General features: G+C 37.2%; 1 protein-coding gene across 1 annotated transcript in view; it reads left to right on the top strand.

Annotated features, from left to right (window-relative positions):
* Nucleotides 1-15,301, top strand: part of LOC124795088 (transmembrane protein 229B-like) — a 179,402-nt gene extending 164,101 nt beyond the window's left edge. Inside the window, exon 3 of the mRNA XM_047258912.1 lies at nucleotides 12,199-15,301. Within this exon, the coding sequence (XP_047114868.1) occupies nucleotides 12,199-12,554 (356 nt within the window). The 3' untranslated portion in view covers nucleotides 12,555-15,301. The remainder of the gene's footprint in view (nucleotides 1-12,198) is intronic.
* The last annotated feature ends 10,875 nt before the right edge of the window (nucleotides 15,302-26,176 follow it).

Consider the following 26,176-nt stretch of genomic DNA (forward strand, 5'->3'; position numbering starts at 1 on the left):
CGCTTGAATTTGTGCGCGCAATGACATGAATGACTAACTTCAATACCAATTAACTGAGAAATGGCGCAACGTATCGAATTTTTTCTTAATAATTATTTCCCAGCAGAACCTACCCTGCAGCACCCTTAAAAGCTTTCCAGACTGTTTCTCACTACCCTGCATACGACTGTCATCATCATGTGCTGCATACACTGATGAGCCGACACGTGATGACCGTTGACCACAGCGAGGTTGAATGTCTCCTAGTGTTGTTGCGGGCACGTGACGCAGTAAGGAAAGAATGTATACGGAAAATAGACGAATGAGCAGTCATTATAGCGAAATACGGGCTGCAAATGCGGAATTCCACTGATATAAGCAGTTTTGACAAAGGGCACAATGTTGTGGCGCTGCGGCTGGAAATGAGAATCTTGAATCTGCGAAACTGGTCACCTGTTGGCGTACTACTGTCATGAGCACATATAGAAAGTGGTTGAAGGCTGGTGAAATAACGATTAGGCTGTATGGTTCTTGATGTCTGAGCGTCATCATAAAACGTAGAGGACGGAGGATCCCCCACCGTGTCATCCAAGACAGGCAGCAATCTGTGGCAGATCTGACTACACAGTACAATGCTGGTACACACACAAGTGTTTCGGAGCACACCGTTCAAAGGCCAATGTTGAACATGGAGCACCACATCACACGACCCCTACGTGTTCCTGTGTTGACGTAACGATTGCAGTGGGCACAGCATCACTGAGTTTTACCGTGGATCAATGGAAATGTGTCGCCTATCGAATGAATCGCTTTTTTTATAACACCAGATCAATGGTTGGGTCCTTAAACGCCGTCATCCAGGCGAATAAGCCGCGAGGGATAGCCATGCGTTCTGAGACGCCTTGCCACGGTCCGTGCGGCTCCCCCTGTCGGAGGTTCAAGTCCTCACTCGGGCATGGGTGTGTGTGTTGTCCTTAGCGTAACTTAGTTTACGTTAGACTAAGTAGTGCGTAAGGTTAGAGACCGATGACCTCAGCAGTTTGGTCCCATAAGGCCATACCACAAATTTCCAATTTCCAGGCGAACAGCTGCTTGAAACGTGCAAGGCGCTACAGATCCAGGCCGGTGAGAGCAGAATTACGCCACAGGGTACACGAGTTCGGCTTCTATGGGCTCTATGATCGCACTCGAAGACATCATAACAGGAGTGAACTGTATGAACATTGTTGCAGGCCACCTGCATCCCTTTATGGTTGAAGTTTTCTCTGATGACGATGACATCTTCGAGTTGGATAACTTTCCGCGACACAAGGCCAGAATCGTGCTGCAGTGGTTTGAGGATGATGGTGAGCTGACATTGATGTCTTAGCCAGTAAATATTGGGCGTCAGCTGCGTGCCCACAAACCACCGTCCCGTAATTTGTGGAAATCTGTGAGTAGTCATTGTAATTCTATCAGAGACAGCAAAGGACCTGGAAAAGCAGCTGACCGGAATGGACAGTGTCTTGAAAGGAGGATATAAGATGAACATCAACAAAAGCAAAACAAGGATAATGGAATGTAGTCGAATTAAGTCAGGTGATGCTAAGGGAATTAGATTAGGAAATGAGACACTTAAAGTAGTAAAGGTGTTTTGCTATTTGGGGAGCAAAATAACTGATGATCGTCGAAGTAGAGAGAATATAAAATGTAGACTGGAATTGGCAAGGATAGCGTTTCTGAAGAAGAGAAGTTTGTTATCATCGAGTATAGATTTAAGTGTCATGAAGTCGTTTCTGAAAGTACCGGGTGGTCAAAAAGTCAGTATAAATTTGAAAACTGAATAAATCACGGAATAATGTAGATAGAGAGGTACAAATTGACACACATGCTTGGAATGACATGGGGTTTTATTATAACCAAAAAAATACAAACGTTCAAAAAATGTCCGACAGATGGCGCTTCATCTGAGCAGAATAGCAATAAATAGCATAAAAAAGTAAGACAAAGCAAATATGATGTTCTTTACAGGAAATGCTCAATATGTCCACCATCATTCCTCAACAATAGCTGTATTCGAGGAATAACGTTGTGAACAATACTGTAAAGCATGTCCGGAGTTATGGCGAGGCATTGGAGTCGGATGTTGTCTTTCAGCAACCCCAGAGATGTCGGTCGATCACGATACACTTGCAACTTCAGGTAACCCCAAAGCCAATAATCGCAAGGACTGAGATCTGGGGACCTGGGAGGCCAAGCATGATGAAAGTGGCGGATGAGCCCACGATCATCACCAAACGACGCGCGCAAGAGATCTTTCACGCGTCTAGCATTACTTTGTTTTTTTATTTTGGGTCCAATAAAACCCCATGTCATTCCAAGCATGTGTGTCAATTTTTACCTCTCTATCTACATTATTCCGTGGTTTATTAATTTTTAAAATTTATACTGACTTTTTGATCGCCCGGTATTTGTATGGTGTGTAGCCATGTATGGAAGTGAAACATGGACGATAAATAGTTTGGACAAGAAGAGAATAGAAGCTTTAGAAATGTGGTGCTACAGAAGAGTGCTGAAGATTAAATGGGTAGATCACATAACTAATGAGGAGATACTGAATAGAAGTGGGAAGAAGAGAAATTTGTGGCACAACATGACTTGAAGAAGGGATCGGTTGGTAGAACATGTTCTGAGGCATCAAGGGATCACTAGTTTAGTATTGGAGGGTAGCGTGGAGGGTAAAAATCGTAGAGGGAGACCAAGAAATGAATACATTAAGCACATTCAGGAGAATGTAGGTTTGCAGTAGGTACTGGGAGATGAAGAAGCTTGTACAGGATAGAGCAGCATGGAGAGCTGCATCAAACCAGTCTCTGGACTGAAGACTACAACAACAACAACAAGTAGACATCTGCTGCCACATACTTCTGGAAACCTATCATGGACTTGTAAGAGTCCTTGCCAAGCAGAATCGTTGCTGTACTGTGTTCAAAAGTGGACCAACACCATATTAAACAGGTGGTCATAATATTTTGGCTCATCGGTGCATTCATCTTCACTCTCCGGACCAACATTGATTATTATATTCCCTATTGCTTCTTCCGTTGCACCAACTCTGCACCAGTATTCATTTTCAATGCCTTTTACATGTTCGCGAGTTTTTAACCAATCATGTCGAGCGATCTTGAAGACTCTTGTTATTTGTTTTAGGGTCGTTGAATTAATGTAAGAAATTTTTTCTGCGTTTATTCCAGATTAGCTCTGTAAGGTCAAATTACAATGGGAGCCACAGAACAGTATAACCCTTTCTTTACTCTTTAAAATTACATCTGCTTTGAAAACAGGCTTTGATTTACTAAGAAGTACAGTTTGTAAAAGCTCATTCCTATTTAGGTCAGTTCGAAACTGGTTTTGTTCTGAATGAGCCATTTAGTCATATATTTCTTGCGAGTCGCAATAGGGGAGGTGGCTTTTTGTCTGCGTCTTTGTCTTTATTTGTCTGCGTCTTTGTCTTTATTTGTCTGCGTTATCAAGAACATCAATAATACCAGCTGGGATGTTAGGAATTAGTTTCTATTCTAACCGTTTATAGCAGTCATCTCCATTCATATGATCGTGATAATCTTAGGATTTAGATTTCGAATCAAAAATTAACTCCATCTGTGAAACCAGTTACTCCTCCAGCATGGCCAAAAACGCCTCTTTGGCCTGGAGTGCTGTTAGTCATTACACACGGAGCACTTCCACGCTGCCAGAACATTTTCATGGTACAATGCGTATGCACCCACGTTTCGTCCGTGAATACCACTGGTTTATTTGACCACTTTACATTATTTCTGATAGCTCTCATGTATTCCTCACGCTTTGCAACAATGTAGGGATGTTCTCCTAGGGTGGTTCTCGTAGTTTTACAGTTTTTTGAAACGAAATCCCATATCTTTCAAAATTTTCCGAATGTTTCCTTTCCCCCTTAAAATTTACCTCGGTTTTGAAAAATATAAACAGCTTTCCCAACGCTGGGATTTCCTTCTTCTGCTCATAACACTCCAAAAATTTTCTTCCAGTAAGTGCTTTATTGAAGTGATCTAGAGAAACTAGTTTTCTAGAACTCCTTTCTCTTGTAGGATTTTTAACTTTTTCCCCCGCTTTCGTAAGTACTTTCAAAATGTATTTCACTCTTCTTCCTGACCTCCCTATATTTCAGCCGCCCACAAGTTGGCTTTCTGTAGATATTATCATTACGTGCTTCGCTCTTCTTCTGCCTGTGCAAAATTGTACAACATTGAATAGAAGTTTTTTCACCGTAAAGTGTCCGGTTCTGCTATATCTTCCTCTGCTTTCCACTCTCAGAGGCAATCATGATTATGGATAACATCGCACTGCGCTATTGACGATATTTCACGAGAATACGCTCAGCCACTTGATAGTACATGCACAACTGACCTGAAAGCGTTCCAGTGTAATGCGTTTTCCTTACCAATGTACTTGTTTACTGTAACGTCAGCACTCGTTTCCAAAAATAGCCACTGGAGGACAAATGCGATAATATCGTTGTTGGGAAGTACAAGATTTCTTGAACTAAAAGATGCAAGTGCACATGTAGATTACATCTGCCTACATATGCGAAAGACATTCGACACTACCACATCGTGACAACTACCCATGACACGAGCGTAACGTGTGACTGGCTCTAGATATATTTGACTAACAGAACTCATTACGCTGTACTGGACGGCGAATATTCTGCCGAAACAGAAGTGACATCGGGTGTGCCCTAAGGAAACGTAATAGGACCGCCAATATTCACATTATTATGTAAACTATTCATCAAATAGAGATTGTTCGAAAACGATGCTACTGAATTCAGGAAACGTGCTTGCAAATGTGTAGCTCATCTTTTTAATGATACAAATAAGTTGTAAGAGCGTAATACACAGTTACGGAAATAAAATCGCAACACCAGGAAGGAGTTGCGCGACATAAACGAAAGTTGGTAGGCGTGTTTCTACATCGGAAAGGTGATGTCTATTCATATTTCGCGCCAATCGCGTAATAGTAGCACTAATAGCACCATTGTGAGGATGCAAATCAGGTTTGTTTAAATACACGTTCTAACGATCGTGAACATTACTTAACTTTGAGGCTGGATGTGGTGAGTTGATTTTAATGCCTTTAAGGCGACAGAGACGTCGTTATCACCTCACTGATTTTGAACGAGGTCGTGTAATAGGGCTACGAGAAGCTGAATGTTCCTTCTGCGATGTTGCAGAAAGACTTGGCACGGATGTAGGCACTGTACATAATTTCTGGCAGCTGTGGTCACGAGAATGTACGGACGCAAGAAGACCGGGCTCCGGACGACCACGTGGCACTACCGAGAGGGAAGACCATCGTATTCGGCGTGTGGCTCTGGCGCATCGTACTGCATCTGCAGCAACATTTGAGCAGCATTTGGTACAACAGTGACACAACGAACTGTTACAGATTGGGTACTTGAAGAACAGCTCCGAGCTAGACGCACTGTATCGTGCACTCCACTGGGCCCAAACCACCGCCATTTGCGACTTCAATGGTGTCAAGCGAAGGAATCGTTAGCGCCAGGATTTCACCCGGAACAAGTCCCGCCCACTCACCCCCGGTTTTCCCGGTCTTTGTTCCGCGCCTGGGCTTGGTTTCAGTTGACCCACGTGGTTTACCGCGTTTGGCTGCACTTGGAGTGAATGTTAAATTAATATCTTGCTAGGTCCTAAATTTTGCCACATACTTAAAAGACACATTACAAAAAACGTGCACAATTGGCCTGAGCTGAGTCAGGTACTTCCACAGCAAACATAAGAGAAAACAATTTAGCACTGAATTCTTTAAATACGAGAACTCAGTATTCAGATGAATAGCCTATGAAGAAACATACTTCTATGTGAGAAAAAGCACCCAAAGCTAAAACAGGAAAAACCTACCCTCAAAGAATAATTTGCTTGGAGAAAGAGGAACCACGGTTTTTAGAACTCAGACAGTATATGCCAAACAAGCACCAGTGTTCACTATAAATCCAGAGGGCATCAAAATTACTTTGTTCTTGCTAGATCCACCCAGGCTGTTTCTGCGTGTTATTCACTGAATAGTTTTGCTGAAAAGTTTTAGGGGTGGAAGAAGAGCTGGCACAGCATGAAGGACGTTTTACAGCCGTGAAACACCGCAGCATTTATTTCCTTCTTAACTGCTCTGTGACAAACATACACATCATCATTATTATTTTTAAAAATGGTTTGAATGACATGAAATTAATTTATCTTTTGGTTAAAAATAGACAGAACAAAGAGTAACGACAGATTATTGTCCTGAGACGTTTGCAACAGCATATAGGACACTAATTACACAGAACCGCCACAACTCTTTATAACCTCGTTTATAATGCGCAAGTATGACATTGGAAGAATTTAAAAGTTAAAATTCACCCATTACCCCTGCAAATACTAACGAAATATGTCATATAAGCAAATGTCTTACTGCTTTCATTAGGCAGTTCTACTTCATGGCATTCTTATATTCTTTAATTTTCGTGAGCTACTATGAAGGTCTACATAAACAAAACGACTTTCACTTATTTCTGTATAACGCTGCTTTTAGACAACAGAGTTAGTCGACTGCATCCGCGGCTTTACTACCGACATGAGAGATTCAAAACCATTGTTTTCGCATTGTATGTTTGCTCTGCTGTTTCTCTCAAATAAACGTACTATAATAAGTGAATTAGTTAATGAAAATTTGTCCGTATTGCCTTTCAATAAAATCACGTTATTTTTTGTTTTCTACTGCTGGCGATGCTTTCAATCCTGTATAAATATTTTTATTTCTTTAATAATACACATTCGTATTATATTACTATCCAGAAAGACTTAAATTTCTTATCATTACTAAATTTCATCACAGTGTAACATGTGTTGGACTGTGACGATAACAACTTTGATGTAACTTCCAGTTTGCTGAACTGGCGGCTGTTTAGGGGAGGGCCTTCTACTTTGGATAGGCGTGGAGGGGGATGAATGGGCGGGACTTGTTCCGGGTGAAATCCTAGCGCTAAGGGCACGTGTCAAGCGAGAGCTCTTTGAACGACAGACTGAAGGTCTGTTACGTTTTCTGATGAAATCTGGTTCCACCTCGGTGCCAGTGACGGCCATGTGTTGCTTTCAAGGAGGCCAGTTAAGTGCCTGCAATCATGTGCCAGACACGTTGGACCTATACTTGTAGTTATGGTCTAGGGTACGATTCCGTATGACAGCACGAGCACTCTCGTGGTTATCACATACACCCTGCCTGCAAATCTGTACGTCGATCTGGTGATTTCCATTCATGAATAGCATTCCAGGAGGTGTTTTCCAACGGGATAACGCATGCCCACATACAATTTTTGTAACCCAAAATGCTCCATAGAGTGTCGACATCTTGCCTTGGCCATGTTTGTCTCCAATTGAGCTCATATAGGACATCATCGGACGACAACTCCAGCGTCATTCACAAATAGCATTAACTGTCCCCGTATTGACCGACCAAGTGCAACAGGCATGGAACTCCATTCCATAAACTGACAACCGGCCACTGCAGAACACAGTGCATGCACGTTTGCATGCTTGCGTTCAACATTCTGGTGGTTACACCGGTTATTAATGTGCCAACATTTCATATTTTCAATGGCTACCTCGCGCTTACAGTAACCACTGTTAATCTCTTCAGTGTGTTGCGTACACAAATGTATTCGCGAAATTTCATTACTTTACACAACCTTTTTTTGTGTCACGAGTGTTTCTCTCTAGCAGCGTATATAAAACAATTCTTAATTAGATTTCTAACTATTCATTATATGCTATGCAGTTTGTTCTAAAAATTTAAAGGAAGTTGTTGAACCAACATGTAAAAAGATTTTCTGTTCAGCACATTGCGCACTGCACAAGTCCTTAAAAAAGATTTGTATGGACTAAATAAATAAGTATATAAAATATCGTCGTTGGATGATCGTAAGGAATTGTTAAAAGACTTGGCCAGAGGCAACAGCTATAACAAAGAGAAAGAACTCGACATCATCTGTTTACGAGACTACTGATCAACATCTCAAGCACATCATATCGTTTAAGTATTTAGGGGTAATACAAAGACGTGATGTAAAGGGGCCGACTAAGTAAAATCAGAAAAATCGAATGTAGACTTATATTTGTTGGAACCGTACTGGGAAAATGCAATGCGTCCGTAAAGAAAATCTCATAAATGGTACTAGTGCGACCAGTTCTACAGTATTGTTCCAGTTTTCGGAGTCCCCATCAAGCAGGTATGACAACAGACATCGAACGAATGCAGAGGCTCTGCCAGGATCGTAAGAGATCGGTATGGCCCATACAGAAATGTAATAGAAACGTTTGGGGAGCTCAAATGGGTGTCGTAGGAAAAAAGATGACATTGTTCTCGCGAAACTCTGTTGGGTAAGATTAGAGAACCTGTATTCGAAAATGATCGTTTAACCACTATGCCGACACCATCGCATATGCCGCATAGGGATCGTGAGAATAAGAGAGGTGGGGACCGCGTACAGACACATATGGGAAGTCTTTTCTCCTTCTCTCAGTGCTCGAATGGAATAGCGAAAAAAATGATTACATCGATATGATGTACCTTCCGCTACGCACTGTACAGTGACTTGGGAGTATACAGGGCGAGTCATCCCGTTTAATTAGTGAACGATTTTAGATATTACACGAGATTTTCGGCAACTGACAGTACACTAAGAGGCACTTACTTTGGCATGTAATAAATAATCTTACCCCATGTATCGATGAAGATACTGAAGCAAATATGGTTTTAAAAAAAATATAATGATATATTTTTTCAACGGCATCCGAAAGACAAATACAGTGATATAATGCTTGTTTATTTTGAGGTTGAAACTCAGCTAGCACTGAAGCTGCCGTAGTTCCATACGCAGAAATCAAAGCTGACCCACCTACGTCGTATGGGAAATGAGGTTTTACCGTAGTAGCTTAGGCCTGTCTTGTTGCACCAGCCTATAACGACGGAGCCTGACATGAGAGCTCTGCACGACGTTGTTTACACCGCGATAACGGACTGTGGCCGCGTTGTTTTCCAATTTTAGTGCATTTCTCGGATTGTTTTGCGAAAGGTTGTTACGTCGATACCAACAACCACGGCATCTTTGCATCTATTACGGTTGGGTAGATACAAGGGGTGTTATGACTTCACTGCCTCACCCTGTATAATACCTAGGGACTTAATCTTGGCTATTATATACGCAGATTTGTAGTTTCATGTTGCTAGGAAAACAGTCATCAATATCACACATATTCCTCACGTTTGCTGCAGACTTCAAAGTAGATCTAAATACAGACAGTACTGGCAGCAATGTTAAATTGGAGGTTACTGGAACATGGAGAAGCTTGTGAGGAGTGTGGTAGGAAAGGCAGAGAATTCTAGGGAAGTGTGATTCATCTGTAAAAGAGACCACATATAGGATGCTATTCCAGTCTGCTCTCGAGTACTGCTTCAGTGCTTGGGATCCATGCCAGGTTGGATTAAAGGAAGACATTAAAACAATTCCGAGGTGGGCTGCTAGATTTGCCACTGGTAGGTATGTACAACACACAAGTGTTACAGAGATGTCAAACGGGAATCCCTCGAGGGTAGGCAACATTCTTTTCGAAGAACACTATTGAGAAAATTTAGAGAACTGGCATTTGAAGCCGACTGCAGGACAATTCTATTGCCTTCAACCATATTGTGCGTAGGGACTACAAACATAAGATACAAGAAATTAGGGCTCATATGGAGGCATATAGACAGTCATTTTCCGTCATTCTATTTTTGAGTGGAACAGAAAAAGAAATGAGTAGTAGTGTTTTGGAGTACACTCTGCCATGCACCATAACTGGTTTGTGGAGTATTGATGTAGATGTAGCAGTGCCACCCATCTGAAAACTAAAGGATGCAAAAATTGTCCTAAATAAACTATCTAGTGGAAAACAGTATTTATTTCAATAACACACTTAGTCTTACTCATTAGTATGTCTCCAGAACTCGTTTCTTTCTTAGATTTGTGCAGGAGGCTCTGTTTTTTCTTCTGATGCACTTTTGTAACTTTGATCACTTTGCATCAAGTCATCAGATTCATCAGACTCTGTGTTGCACTCACCTGGATTAATTCTATTGACTAACTCATTGAGCTCTTCATCTCTTACTCCTGGGAATCAAGTGAAAAAAAATATACAACCACATTTCCACCAACGTAAACAAATTTGAGTTTCAGTCATAAGATATCATGTATGACACCCAAAAGTTTGTGTGAATCCATTATAATATTAATTTATCTTGTCTTAACTGAGGAATGTCTGTACAGCCTTAATAAGTTAGTAAAGCATGCAAAAAGAGTTGTAATTAGAAAAAAAGATATTTCTTTATCTTTATTTCGCTGAGACATTCTGTGCAGCTGCAAAATCCAAAGTTTTCAATCAGTGCTGCCTCATTGTGGGACTTGGCAGAAGGGCTAACAAGAGAGCTATGGTAAGCACAAGGTGTCTTGTACATGATAATACAGATCAGAAAAGTTTCAGCTGCATATAAGCTCAAGAAAAATGAAAAACCTGGAGGTATCTTGCATGCCACCACATGACTAAAGAAGCTATAAAATGTTTTAATATGTTCATAATAATGCATTTTCATCATGGTGTAGTATTCTGTTTTATCCTTATATTTAAGAAATTGCAGTTCAGAGAAATATAGCAAATGAAAAGCATTTGTCCAAAAATTTGCAAAGTGAATACCATACAATTAAAAATTTCAGGATCATAGTAGCAACAAACCCTCACCTCTTCAACAACTTCATAATTTGTATAATATAAAATCAAAGATATTACCATTATCAGAATTTCCCTTAGCATTGCATTATCAACACAGATCTGCAGACTATGGAAGTAATCCAGATTGAATTTGTTTACAAACCCTGGTGGGCACTGTAGTTTATAAAACAAGTACACAACATAACTAAGGTCTACTTTTGGATCCTCCGTGCATCAGTGCACACCATGTGTTTACCTTAGAAATGTTATGTTCATACTCAGAACAGGCATGCAGATTTTTATAAGCTCATATGCTGACATTTTAGGAATGAACATGACGACAGACATGGAATGTGACCTCATCTCTAAACATGATCTTCATCAATTGTTCTTGATGGTCAATCACATTAAGCATATCTAACAAACTCAAATCTTTTGGGTCTACTAGTTGCTTTGACAGCATGCTACCACTGCAGTTTGTAACACAAAAAACAGAGATATTTCTTTAAAACCTTATGAACTGCAGTCTTTGTTAGGTGTAATTCTTGAGTACATGCACACAGATCTTTCTCAGATCTTTTGAAGCTCCTTAAGTGCTATCCTGTACAGCTAATACAGATTCATCATTTATCGAAGCCCTACAATACCAGTAGGTGTTCATCCAACAAACTGTTGGTATACTTAAATTACTTACCAGTATCCGACTGATTAATATTATTTCCATGTTGTAGCTCTCCACTATGTATGTGATGATATTCACATTGAAAATTGGTCATAGATTTGAATTTAGCAAACCACAAACACACTGAACTTTCCTCCGTACCATCCACATCTCGACTGACGTAGCCTGACCCAATGCTGCTACACAATTCGTTTTGTTCATCACCTGCATGTACACACCATTGAACATCATACTGCAGAAACTCTTTGCAATACTCCCCAGCACAGTGGAAGTTTCAGTTTTTTATTTTGTTCCTGTTAGCCACAATAAGTGGACATAACTACACCAAGACTTCAGAGACACACTGTACATAAGTACTGAAACTATGCAGTCAAGCTATGTTGGCATGACAGGATGTAAAAAAGAATCAGCAGCTTATAAACCTTCTCACATTTTATTACCCCTTTTTGACGTTTCGCCTTTCCCAGTTTCCCCTGTAATTTTATGTATTTCTTCCAATTCATATGGGCCTTTGACAGAGATTTAAATACTATTTCATCAAACCATACTAACAATATTTGAAACTGTTTCTGCCTGAATTTATCTTGTACGAACTGCATTTTGTGCTATTCACAGACCTCAGATGTTAAGTCCCATAGAGCTTAGAGCCATTTTTTGCTATTTACAAATTGCATTTTCCTTACCTTCACAGTTACTTAATAATTCTTCTGTGTTTATTTTCAGGTTGTTCCAGTGTGTGGTCTCTCCCCATCTATGGTATTTCTGGACTTGTGATGGAAAGCATACTGACAGCTTGCATGTCTTTCAAAATACCTATTCATATACGTGGTTTGTGTTATCTTTTGTGGGTTTATCTCTGGGAATTCTCAACAGGATCCATCCTGAAAACATTTGGTGCATGTCCATGGGACTACTCAGAATTTACATACAATTTCAGAGGACTAATAACGTTTGAATATGCTCCTTTATGGTATGTTGTTTCTTTGCTGATGGAGAAAATCATAATCAACAAGGTGCTGCAACTACGGTGGGTGATCCCACATATTCACAATGGTTCAGCCACAAAGCTGTGTGACTGAGGTCAGTTGTACTGGCTGTTAAGAAAAATTCATCCTGTGAAATATCTGCCAAAAATGGGTTGAAGTCCCGTTAATACCAGAGATTGGCAGTCTCATGAAAAACAAACAAATGTAATCAAATACAGTACTTAAACATGACCTTTTTGAAAACTTTAAGTGTAATGTCATAGAGCAACTTTAATACGAAATTGGCAGCTCTATGTTGTAAATATGATATTGTGACATACGTGTACTTTCTTTCCTGAGAAGAGAAGTGTTTTACTATGCAAGTGAAGTCAGTAATCCATACCTAGAGCAAATAGGTTAGCTGACTGACAGTATCTAGTTTGCTTCAAAAAACAATTTTGTACAATTCACATTGGTATGCTCTTGCTTGATAGATTACAGCCTTAATGCTTCCTCTCATTGTTTCACTTTCTTTTTTTTTTGTGTCTTTATTGGAGGTAAATGGTATTTATGTCCCACAGGTAGATAACATCATCATTCCACTTCAGAACTATACACTCTATCTATCAAATATTGATACAGTACAGATAAATATTAATAAATTTTCCAAAAATACATAAAATGAAGTTATAATAATTCAAACACATTTTCACAATGATACAATGATAAGTAAGTAACAAAGGTTCGATATGTAATGCAACCATACTACAAAAAAATATCAATACTTTAGCATTCAGTTTATAACTAATGTGCATATGCCTTATCAGTAGCGTATAACATAATTTGCAAGTACAAGTATTTTAATTCATGTTGCTACTGATAATCCCTCAGAGAAAAAAAAAGTTAGCTTAAGGGCAGAAAACTGGAGAAAAATATTGTTATTTACAGTTTCAGCTGTATCATTAGACTCATAGTTTCATAAATTCTTCTTATCAAAAGAACTCTACACTCCTTTACTATTCAGTTCACAAATGGAGTGACAGTTACACTAGTGAAAAAAAGCAATTTATTTGCTCTGTTGTGTTTCCAGCATTACACTCAACTCTAAACAAATGAATAATGAAGTAATACATACAATAAGTAATAAAAACAGAAACAATGAGTCAAGTGACAAATAAAAAATCACATCCAACAGTAACTCGACAGCACTAGAACACTGATTAAGAAAGGAAACTTCAGACACATCTCCCAAAAGCATCAGCTTACAAATAACTTTCTTCACAAGAAAGTGCAACATTGTTTCCAATTATACCAGTACCAGCTGCCAAAATGGAAAACATATGGTGGTCTGTTTCATTTTTCCATCATTTGTTCCTTGTATATACCTTCCTGTCTTCCTCATTTTCCAGTTATGCACACATACAACAAAATACACACACACACACACACACACACACACACACACACACACACGCACACACACACACACAGAGAGAGAGAGAGAGAGAGAGAGAGAGAGAGAGAACATCCATATGTTACTGTTGATCACCTTCACAGTTATATTTTAGATTTTTCAGTGCAAGAAAGCACATTTCCACAACATTCAGTATGGAAGTCAACAGCTGATTTTACTTCTGTATTACAACAACCAGAGAGCATCTAACAATTATATTTCTTATGTGATTTAGCGTACGCAATATAAACAATATACATGGAATGTAATGTCCATTTTATCATTTCACTGGGCCTGAGACTTTCCATGATAATGAACAAGTTTAAATGAGTATTTTTGCATCAAGAATGTGGAAAAAAATTCAGTTGTTTAGCCATTAGCAAGTTCGCCTCAAAAATACTAAAAGTTCGCCTCAAAAATACTAAAATCAGATAAATCAAAAATGAATATTTCTCCAGATACATGTTTAATTGAAGAAGACATAAAGTTAAAGTATAAATTAAATCTGAATACTGCACTGGGAATTTTTAGGCATATTTCAAGTTTGTATAATTACTACAACTTTGAGACATTGTGTCCTGGTGAATTATTTAAATGAATATTTTGAATACTGTGCTTCATTGGGTAGCCGCTGGAAAAGAAGGTAACACGTAAAGGTGCAGAAAAGGGGCAGAGTAATGAATATCAGCTGTGTTTGGAGTACATGGGTAAGAAAATAATAGTAACTTCTGAATGAGCCATCTTTCGAATGATGCCCAGATTACATATATGTTTATTTTCTACCTACTCCAGAAGGTGAACAGTTTAAGGTCCAAGATTGTCTTTCTATTTCTTCAGTTGGGTGGATTATAATTTCAATTTTTTTTACAAAATTTTCATCCACTTTTCTCAGTTTCAGTTCAGTGAGATCACAACACATCATATTTAATGCCTCTTGTATATTAAGAACATTTTTCTGATATAGTATTGAAAAAATGTGTATGGCAGAGATGTAATACTATTTTGTTGTATTATGAGACTGAAAAGATTATAAATGGAGTTAGCAACCTAATAATCTGAACAAATCAATGTGATAATGTGATTGAGAAATATTAATCAAGAACTCTAGAAAAAATTGTACACAGCAATAACTTGAAAACATTATAACATTCTTGATAAAAATTCTAATGACTACTACTACAATATTTTTGGGTCACCATCAGAATGAAATAGGTTAGCCTGAGAGTATCCAATGAACATTTTTACATTCTTTTTCAATAAATTTTGCAACATGTTTTAGTCAGTTGTAGCATGTTCTCTAAATGAATCTATTTGTAGAATTGTTTGAAAATTTAAATATTATGGGAACAAAAGAAAATTATAATGTGGTCTTTATATCCACTGCATAATTTGTATCATATCTTACATTTTGTAAATGTTGTTTACTGTACTTTAATAACAAAATGTCAAAAAACCATGTTTGTTTTTCATTTCTTTTCAACTAAATTTAAGGAGCACTAAAAAAACAACCAGTAGTTCAGAGACTTTTTATGACAATCTGCTGTAAAAGAAATTGTGTAAAACTGAACAGACAGCACTATTAATTACTCTATTTTGAATATCTACCCTTACATCTCATAAATACAGATTTCTTACTCATCTCTGCTAGTTTATTTATTGTGGACCACATCCATAGTGCAGCCAAACAAGAAGGCAGAACATCTGGTAAATGTTGAATCTTTTGCTCTCCAACAGAATTCAAGCTACAAAGTTACTTCCTGATAGACTGAGAATATGTGACAGACTGGCCAAAGAGGCATAGAAGAGATATACTGACAGACTGAAGCTTTAAGTTATATCATCGCATTGATGACTTAGATGAAAAGAGCACTACATGTAGAAGGCTGATATCCAGGTTCAAATTCAATTTCAGGTCTCAGCTTTACTGTTTCAAAACACAAACTGTCAACAGTTAATATTTAATGACAAATCATCCTGTGAAATTGCAAATGTCTTACCAAATAGAAATAATCCATAAAAGTCAAAAACAAACGACCATTCCAATTACTTGGATCAAATATTTGGAGTTCACCTCCCAAGAAAAATCTAGGAACATCAGCTCACAACAAGTAATACTTTCCTCTCCTCTACTGCTAAGAGTATAGATTCTACAAGCTATGGACCAAATTTTCTGCCCATTTCTTCACTATAGTACAAAGTTGAGAAAGAAGCACATACAGACATGACAGACTTACTAAGCACTAATACAGACATAATAGACTTACTGAGATCAGTCCCATACCTGCTTTCCTGTGTTAAGTCACAAGGAATACTACCAAGAGTAATACAGTGTTTGACATACTGGGCTGATATTCTGAATAAATAACACTCAAATACACTTCCCACTATTCTGATCTAATTATTCATGGTTTCACAGATTACTTTGGCCTACTTCCACTTTGTTTCCGTGCGCAAGACAGAATTCCGTTCATTTGCATTTAATAATGCAAATGATTGAAGATTCCACCTCTATTTCATTAGACATGAATGTGGTATAGATATAGCATTTCTTCCTATTTGATAATTAAGAAAACAAAAAATACTGGATCACTGATAAATGATAATGACCGTAATTGTGATCCTTGCAAACTACCGACACTTTAGAAACTTCTCATGGGGTCTGTCTCTAATTCCTTCTATAATCAAAAGACTCTCTCCCCCCCCCCTTTCTCTCTCTCCCTCTCTCTCTCTCTCTCTCTCTCTCTCTCTCTCTCTCTCTGTCACAATATTAGTTCCTTTATTGATTTATAATTCATTCATTCACACATCATATTCCATAAATCCCATCATGTAGGAGAACCTTCATTGATGTGGAATGAGCCAAACATTCACAAGCAGAAGTAGCCATTGTTGATTATTGCTGTGAAATATACTAACAAAAATTATGAATAGTCCTAATCTACCCAAACTGATACTTACAATAACTATTTCTGGTTTACTTTATAAGTCTATGTGGTCCACCTCCATAGCAGTATGGTCAGCCTACCTGACTGTCATGTGGAGGACCCAAGTTCATTTTCCAGTACTGCCAGAAATTTTTTCTTGGTGGGAGGACTGGAACAGGGTTCATTCCACCTTGTGATGTCAGTTGAGGAGCTACTTGAATGTGCAGATCCCACTTTCCTCCAGACCACATTCACACGACACCACATGGCTGAAGATGAGACAGTGGTCTGTCAGTCCCAACTGACCCACCTGTGGCCAGAGTAGCAGAACTTTGCTTTTTTTGTATATGTACATAATGAGAAAAACAGCTGCTTTGAAAAAAGTCACTGCTCCTCCTTCTGTACTACTCAGCTGCTGTTATATCAAACAGTTCAAATAAAGCATTTATGTAACTATTCATGAAACACACTATATACTGAACTAGCTAATAAAAATATTAGAGTTAAGTGGAATTTACATTTTTGAGTCAAAGTTTTCAGATAAATCATAGAAGGAGTGGTTAGTGAGGTAGTCTTTTAATTTGTTTTTAAATATTTGAGAATGTTCAATTCCTTGTGCGATATCCACTGGCAAAATGTTAGAGACCCTTGCACCGAAATATAAAGCCTACATAGAATGTGAAACCTAGAGAGTTTCTATGGAAATTGTTTCTGTTGCTGTTATTGTGACTGTAAACTGTTGAGTTCTTGCTAAAATCACTCTTGCTCGTATCCACAAATACCACTAGGCATTGACATATGTTGGTAAGTGTAAGGAAACCTATGTCACTGAAGAGGCTTCTGCAAGATGTTCAGTTGTCACCTTTACACTATATTCTTATTGCACACTTCTGTAGAATAAACCATCTTTTGTCTTAGCTGTAATGCTCCAGAACATTATACCAGAGAACAGAACTCAGTGGAAGTATGCAAATTATGCTAGCAGTCATGTCTGTAGGTCAACACAGTGAGAAGGATTTCTCAGTGCAAAACAGGCAGAGCTGAGTTTTATTGGTTAATTTACACACATGTCATTGCTACCTCAGTTTAGTACCCATCTGGATACTCACTGATATTACTTTTAGTACCTATAAGTAATTTTTATTTGTCTGAAACTGAAAAATATGATTTTTGCAAGCTCAAGTGTTAAGCTGTTGGCTGTGAACCTGTTGTAAGCCTGTTCTGCTATTCTGCTGGCTCTGACTGGTATGGATATGAATGGGCCCTTTATCAGCATACTTGTGTTCTCAACAAATATTAAAGTTTGGTAAATCATTAATGTACATCAAGAATAGGAATGGGGCTCTCACTGAATCTTGTGGTACACCGAAGTTAATGTTTCAGCACTCTGAATTTAGTCTTATTTCTGTTGTATCATTTGATAATGTTGGCCTCTGTTTTCTGTTGTTAAGATATGAGTCCAACCATGAAAGGGAGAAGACCTTTAATGCCATACCATTCCAGTTTCCCTCACAACATTTTATTGACTATAAAGTCAAAGACCTTAGCAAGACCACAGAAAATTCCAACAGTTAGTGTTTTGTTCAGTTCTACTGTAATTGAGTTTGTGAGATCATATGAAGGTGAGGTTAAAAAATTATCAAATTAGGAATATAATATTCTTTATTTATACTTCTTCACAACTTTGACACTACCTCCTCCAAAATACTCCCATTCACTAACCACACACTGCACTGTATGAATTTTTACTGCTGAAAGTAGTGTTTGAAGCTATCTTTTGAAAGCATGTTCATGGTCTTCATCACTTTTTCTTTCACAGCTTCAACTGTCTCAAGTCTTTTTCCTTTCAGTGCAGATGTCACTTTCAGGAACAGAAAAAAATCAGACAGAGGAAGATCTGGTGAGTATGGTGGATGTTCCAACACAGAGATCATGTGCATATTCAAAAACGACTTGACAAGCATCAAATTCTTGGCACAATTTTTGAAAAACCTTTTCTCATGCGAAAATGTTCAAGCAAAATGTGTCAAATTGCTTTTTTGTTGATTCTTACAATATCAGCAACCATGTGAATACTCAACTGATGGTCTTTTTGGATTAATTCTCACTTTTTTCAATGTTTTAGTCCTCTGTTGGCCTGAAGGTAGACCCAAGTATGACTCTTCAGTCTCTTATAGTCTCTCTTAGAACCACTTCAACCACGCACAAATTTGTGTGCAGGAAAAACATTCATCCCCAGTCCTTATTTCAGTAAAGTATGAGCCCCTGTGATGCTCTTTCTAACTTTCACTCAAAATTCCACATTAATCTGTTGTTCTTTCAAAATTTTTTGATGGGTTGCAGGTACTCAATATGACACAAATGAAGGCCACAGGCCGACTGAGAAGTCAGCTGGTGAATGGGTGGCAGGAATGTAAAGAGGACCACAAACGCTGACTCCATGGGGCTTGAGGTGGTCTGAGCCCCCTTAAAAATTCGTTTGGAGGGGTGGAGCAACCCTAGTAATTTAAGAAAATTATTAGTTATATTATGCTTTGTAAAATCACAAAATTATGTTGGAATTTTCAATTTTCCTTTTAAAATACATTCATTCAGTAATGAGTAAAAATGAATAATTATTATGGTAGTAAGCAGGTTAACTGAAAACAAGTGGTGTGAATCATGATAATGTTATGGTGCTGCAGGCACACTTAGAATATGTCCCGTGTGCGAACCTTCGGGTAAAGTCTGGCGCCGAAGGGCCGGCGCTGCGGCCACAATGACATCAAAAGGACTGGAGCAGAAGCACCTGGAACCCTCCACTGCGTGTCGCCTTGATGCTTCACGACATTATGACACAGCGGCTATATAAAGCCCACGCTGTTGTCGCAGTCATTCAGTGTGGATAGTTTCGTTCAGTGCATGCTGCAGACGTGTTTAGCGTTAAGACTTTAGTGTCTAGTAGACTATTTCATATTACTATTTTTTATTTGTTTACTTTAGTCTCTTAGTGTATGTGAATTAAGTTTGCAATGGATAAATTTGTTACCAAAAAGGCACACTTGGAAATTGATGATACTGCAAGTCATCCTCCAACAATTATTGTGTCATCAATTGCTTCGTCATCTTCAGGCGAGAACTGTTCACAGCCAAAACTTTGACAATCCGGTAAGGGAAGATCATTTCAGAAGTCTTGGTTGGTCCGATATACATGGCTAGAATATGAACCATCTACCAAAAAAGTTTTTGCAAAACCTGCAAAGAGGCAGTTGCTAAAAATCTGTTACAATTTTCTTCAGAAAAAGAAGATGAATTTACTTCCATAGGGTTTTCTAACTGGAAAAATGCTTTATAAAAATTCTGTCTTCATGGAAATACGTTTATGCATAAAGAAGGTGTTCTGAAACTATATTCTCTAACTAACTGAAGTGTGGCCTCCCAACTGAATAAACAGTTAGATTTATCTCTTGAGACAATTTTTACTACTGTCCAATTTCTTTGCCAACAAGGACTAGCAATTAGAGGCCATGAAGATGTAAACTCAAATTTTTTTCAATTGTTGGAACTCCGAAAGAATGACATACCTGAGTTTGAAGATTGGTTTAGGCATCTGGGGTACAAGTGGACATCCCACGATATTCAAAGCAAGATTATTGACCTACTAGGAAAGTCTGTGTTGAGAAAGGTATTGGCTTCAATCAAGAAGACTGAACATTTTTCTATTATGGTTGATGAAACAAGTGATTCTTCGGTTGATGAACAAGTGTCATTTTGTATTCATACTGTCGATGATTCCTTAATCATCAGTGAAGACTTTATTGGCTTATACGAGACCCCCAACACTGAATCACAAACTCTGTTTAGTATTTTAAAAGATGTTTTTGTTCATCTTGATTTGTCAATGGATAACTTAAGAAGACAGTGCTATGATGGTGCCTCGAAGATGAGAGGTAAGTTCAAGGGGCTAAAAGAGTTAGTTTTGGATATACAACCAAAAGCACATTATGTGCACTCTACTGCTCACAGTTTAGACTTTGGTAGACAGTCTCCGTGATCTTATGTCTATGAAGGAAATTATTGCTTTACCCAAGGACTTAATAAACACTGTAAGGGAATCCAACAAAAGGATGGGACTTTTCAGAAGCATACGCTGTGAGAACGCCAATGACCAAGATAGTCTACAACCCCTTTGCTCAACTCAATGGACTATGCGAGCTTCTAGTATCTTGAGAATATTGAAAAACTTTGAAGAACTTCTAGAGTTTTTTGAAACATTTTCTGCAGTGGACAAAACAGAGGCAGGTTACAAATGTGCAGGCTACCTTGAGACAATGTTACAATTCAAGACATATTTCTTATTATGTCTTTACCGCAATGCAATGAACCCAGTAGAGGATGACAATGAAAAAATTCAATGCTCTCATCTAAGTGTTGCCAATCTGGAAAAAATATATGACGGCTTGATTTCTATATTGACTGGAAGGCGTAATAGTTTTGAACACTTTTGGGAATTGTGTTTATAAGAAAGACCTTCACAAGTTGATGATTCTTTGCTTCCTCAGAATCGAAGTATACCAAAGAAGTATGAAAACAATGAAGCCAGCTCACCGCACACTTTCAAAACCCCAAAGGAATACTACAAAACTATTTACATTGAAGTTTGTTAAACGGTGCAATCTTGCATTACTGAGTGGTTTGCTTCAATTGGACTCACACAGGTCATGCAGTTGAACAAGAGTGCTTGCTTTTAGAAAACAGAGGTGAAACAAATTTGGAAGAATCAACTGAGTTTTTCAAAAATGACCTGCACATTGAGAGACTGTGCTTACACTTGAATATGTTAGCCAATATCACTAATAAAAAACAACTGGTCTTAAAAAACATGTTTGATGTAAGAAAGTACATTACACAAGAGCCTGCAGTTGGGGGAATGTTATGTGAAGTAGTGAAGTGCATTAAGCTTCTCCAAGTAGTTCCAATCATGACAGCAACAGCAGAATGGTCATTTAGTTCCCTTAGACATCAGAAGTCATATCTCCAATCAACAATGGGACAGAAGTGATTGAATAACTTGGCTGTTCTTCATGCTAACCGAGATTTTTGGGATGAATTGGATATGCGACCAGTCATCAACAACTTCATATTTAGTAATCCAGTCAAACGGTCGACATTTGCACTTTTTTAAGGACACTCTAGCCCTAATAATGGCATTTAGAGCAATATTAAAAATCTTTAAAAAATAGAGAATTAAATACAGACATAATGTTAAATTTTCAATTTCGAAATATTAGTACTAGTTTAGTACTGTATTACTATATTATTATGGTACTGTATTAGTTATTTTCAGATACTTAAATTTTTTAAGGTGTAAGACACAATTAAAACCCACTATTTACATACTTTTTGACTGAAAGTGTTAGGCATACTGTATTAACTTCATTAACTGTATTAAAGCATTAACTTTGAGATATTGTTTATATTTAATGAACCTGAGCCTTATTTAAAGTAAGCTTAAATTAGCTATTTCACTTATTAATCAAAGTACTATTACTTTGTGACAGCAATGTTTTATTCTTTGAATGACAGTTTAGGATTTATTTAAATATAATTTCAGTCTTTTCAGAGCTATGAATTCACTGCTCTGTAATAGTCTATAAGCATGATTATTACTGTAAATTAAATTAGCTGTTTATGAAAATACTATGTGTGTGTATGTTTTGTTTCTTTTCTCAAAGCCAAAAAATGTGTCAGTCCTGTCGAGTTTCCCACAGCGTTGAGTTATTGAGAGTCCAATTTTCGGGGTTCTAATGTTGATTGTATGACTCTAAAATGCTTAAAAAAACTTCAAAACATACTATTTTTCGTCTAAAATTTAGAAAACTTCCCGGCGCAAGACCCCCCAATATGGACCCCACCCCCCCACCCCCCACCCCCAATATTTTTTATAAGTCGGCACCCTTGAAGAGGACATGCCACATGACTCGGCACTGTAGTATTTGACCTTGATGTCCATGCTGGTTGTCTGTTAAAAAATTGGTCCACTTATTTTTTAGCTGGACATTATCAATAAAGACACATTTATGAAAACTAATAATTTATGCTTGGGTAGTTTTTAGCTCATTCATTGACCACAAAACTATATCTATAGTAACTATGGTATAATGTTCAGTTGAGGTAGACCTTATTTTATTATAAATTGTAGCTGTTTAGTTTTATTCTTCATACATATAGGGGATGAAATGTGTGATTTTTGTACCACACTACAGTCTTTTTATATAGATAAACAACCTATTTATGCTTATTCACCAAAATATCCCTAGTATTATAATCTGCACTCATTTGGGCTCCAGATTATCCACATTCTTTTTTAAATTTTGGAAGCCTTGTGTGTGATGAATTGCAGGCATATAACATAGATAGGAAGTTAGACAATTCACTATGCTATTTTGCTCTGACTTAGGTGACATAACTGCAAAAGAAAACTTAGACATATATAAGCAAAGGCAGCACAAGCAAAATAGGGACACTGTCACTTGGATGTAGTGATCACAACACTGTTGGTTATATAGATATTTTAAAAATATCTGTTTTGGTCATAAAGCACTTTTATTAACATTTGACCAGTTTCAATGAATTATGAAAAGCACTGCAGGTTGAGTCTAATGTTTATGTCACATTAATTCACACTGGTGTCCTGTTCATAGCCAAGCATTTTCATCTCTGATTATGGTGCACAAGGTACTGAAACCAGTCATATATTAACAAAAATGCTTTGCAATCAAGGCAGAGAAAAATGTATTACTAGAAACAAAATCAGTTAGCAAAGTAATAAACAAAAACACAGATACAATCAATGTAACAGTAACATTATTTGCTGTAAATAAAAATCATTGAATATCATTTAATGGTACCAAACATTGAATCCATAGTAAGAAAAAAAACAGGTGCTAAAACCAACAGAGATGTTAACAACAAATAAACAGAAACTTATTTTACAGTTAGTAACACTGTCAAAATACAAGAAATACTACACCTAAGCAAGAAAACAACAACAAAAATTGTTAGACTTGTAATATCCTACACAAAATGATTACATAAATTATGAAAGCCAAAGATTCTTTTCTTAAAGATATCATAAATATTTTTTTGATACAGAAATATTCCCAATTTATCTCAAACAATCAGTAGTGAAACTCTACCAATGGAAACTCTAGGTAGGAATATCAAGAATGTAGGAAAAGATAGATTACCACTTACCATAAAGAAGGTACATTCAGTTGCAGATAGATACAATTAAAAGACACTTACACAAAGTGTATATCTTTTCTCAAATATATTGTAAATACTTTTTGGTACAGAAATATTTCCAAATGTTATTACTTGTCAGCGTTATTTATGAAAGTTAAAATTAAAAGACAGACTGTCTTATTGAGCACACTGGTGTGCTCACGAAGACACTAAACTAGCATTCAGCAGAAGCAAGATTTAAATGTTCACCCATCCACCAAGATTTATGCTTTGTTTTATTTTCCTAAACCATTTATGGTGAATACTTGGCTGGTTTCTTTTCAAATAAGGCAGTTGGTTTTTTCCCATATTTGTCCTGTTTATTCCCAGAATCTACTTCTAATGATCTCACTGTTTAGTAGGATGTTAAACACTAATCTTTCTTTCTCTCTTACTGTCTATTTTCTAGTATGAATATAGAATACAGTTCAGAGTACAAACTGGATCCAGGAATGAATGCACTGAACAATTAAGATGTCATTTTTTAAAGTAATTTTTCATTTTATAAATAATAGATAACAAATCTGTGAACTGGTTCTGATCAATAAAAGGTCCTTGACATTATCAAGTATATAATAACTGGCCTACTTACTGGTATTGTGATACTATGGCAAATTTGTGTCTAAAATTTTACTATCCTTTTAACAGCAATTGTTGCACTTCCTCTTTTACAACATCAGTTTGTTTATTAATGGGTGAAATGAAACAGATCTGCAGCAAAAGTCTAAGTAATAAGAGAAGAAGCAGGAAAAGGATTTTTACAAATGCTTGACAGTTAATGGTTAATTTTCAAAAAATAGAAAAAAACATTAACTTAACCATGTGAAGTGTTAGAAAGACCACAAACTTAACCAAATAACATAAGGTAAGTCTTCTCTCTGGTTCAGTTTATGATGAAACACATAATGATAAAAAATACAAGCAAACAAGGTGACACTTCAAAAACCAAAAATACAGCCACTGCTCATTACTTTCATAACTACCCACATGATGATCAGCTTGCAGTTCATACTTTTCACTGTTTTTTTGCAAAATCAGGCCAGTAATTCACATGGTCTCCAAAGAAGATAACCTATTTATACAAGTGGTAATAAAATGACTTTTGTGACTGTAAATATGTAACTGATGGTGACAACTGGCATTAAGTAGCAGCATAACAATGACTGATTTTGATTGACTCTCACTGACTACCTGAGAATAAATTTTAGTGACTGATCCAGCTCAGTCATGGCATGATGATTTTTCTCCCCCTCCCCAAAAACAGATAGATTTTGTATATGCATAAGTGATTACATATACATGATACAAATACAAGTGTACTTAGTAAAACAACAGAATTGGGTTTACATCATAATTTATTACAAATATCCAGATTTTACCTACCAAAATTTACAAAGATTTTAATGCAATTTAATGTTAATATTCACTCAAGGAGTATGAGCACTTATCAATCAGGAATGATTTCAGTTTCACTTTGAATAATTTTCCTTTGTAATACCTTATAGAGATCAGCAATTTATTATACCATATGTGGCCATTAATGCCTGGACTATGGACTTTTGTTTAGCTCAGTTCTTTGCCTATAGTACATTCTTCTATTGTAGACTTGGATATTAGAGCACATGATTGCTTTGTTTTGATGTGTCACAAAAAATGTAATTAAATTGTAAAGATACAGTCAATAGATTGTGAGGCATTTATGATGTACAAAGATTTTTCTGTGGGAGTCTCTGTGCCCAATTCCATGAAAAATTGTGATTGCATTTTTCTCTAGCATTAATATTCTGTTAGTATGTATGCCAGTAGCAGAGCCCTATATCTCTATCCCATAATTAATCTGTTCAAAAATTGTCCCATAATAAATTGTTTTTAATGTCTAATCAGAAACTTCTTTTGATAGCTCACTAATTTGATATACTAGTGAACTACTGACACTATCGAATATAAAATTGATAATTATAGTTTACCTATTATAGATTTTCATCTGGGGAACACCTAGAAATCTACAGTCTGCTGTGTCTACTGCTTCAGTCCATCTACATTACTGACAGAGGTTTGGTTGGAATTTGTGAGTTTAAATGGCAATAACTGTG

The sequence above is a fragment of the Schistocerca piceifrons genome, chromosome 4, assembly GCF_021461385.2.
Source record: "Schistocerca piceifrons isolate TAMUIC-IGC-003096 chromosome 4, iqSchPice1.1, whole genome shotgun sequence".
NCBI classification, from domain to species: domain Eukaryota; kingdom Metazoa; phylum Arthropoda; class Insecta; order Orthoptera; family Acrididae; genus Schistocerca; species Schistocerca piceifrons.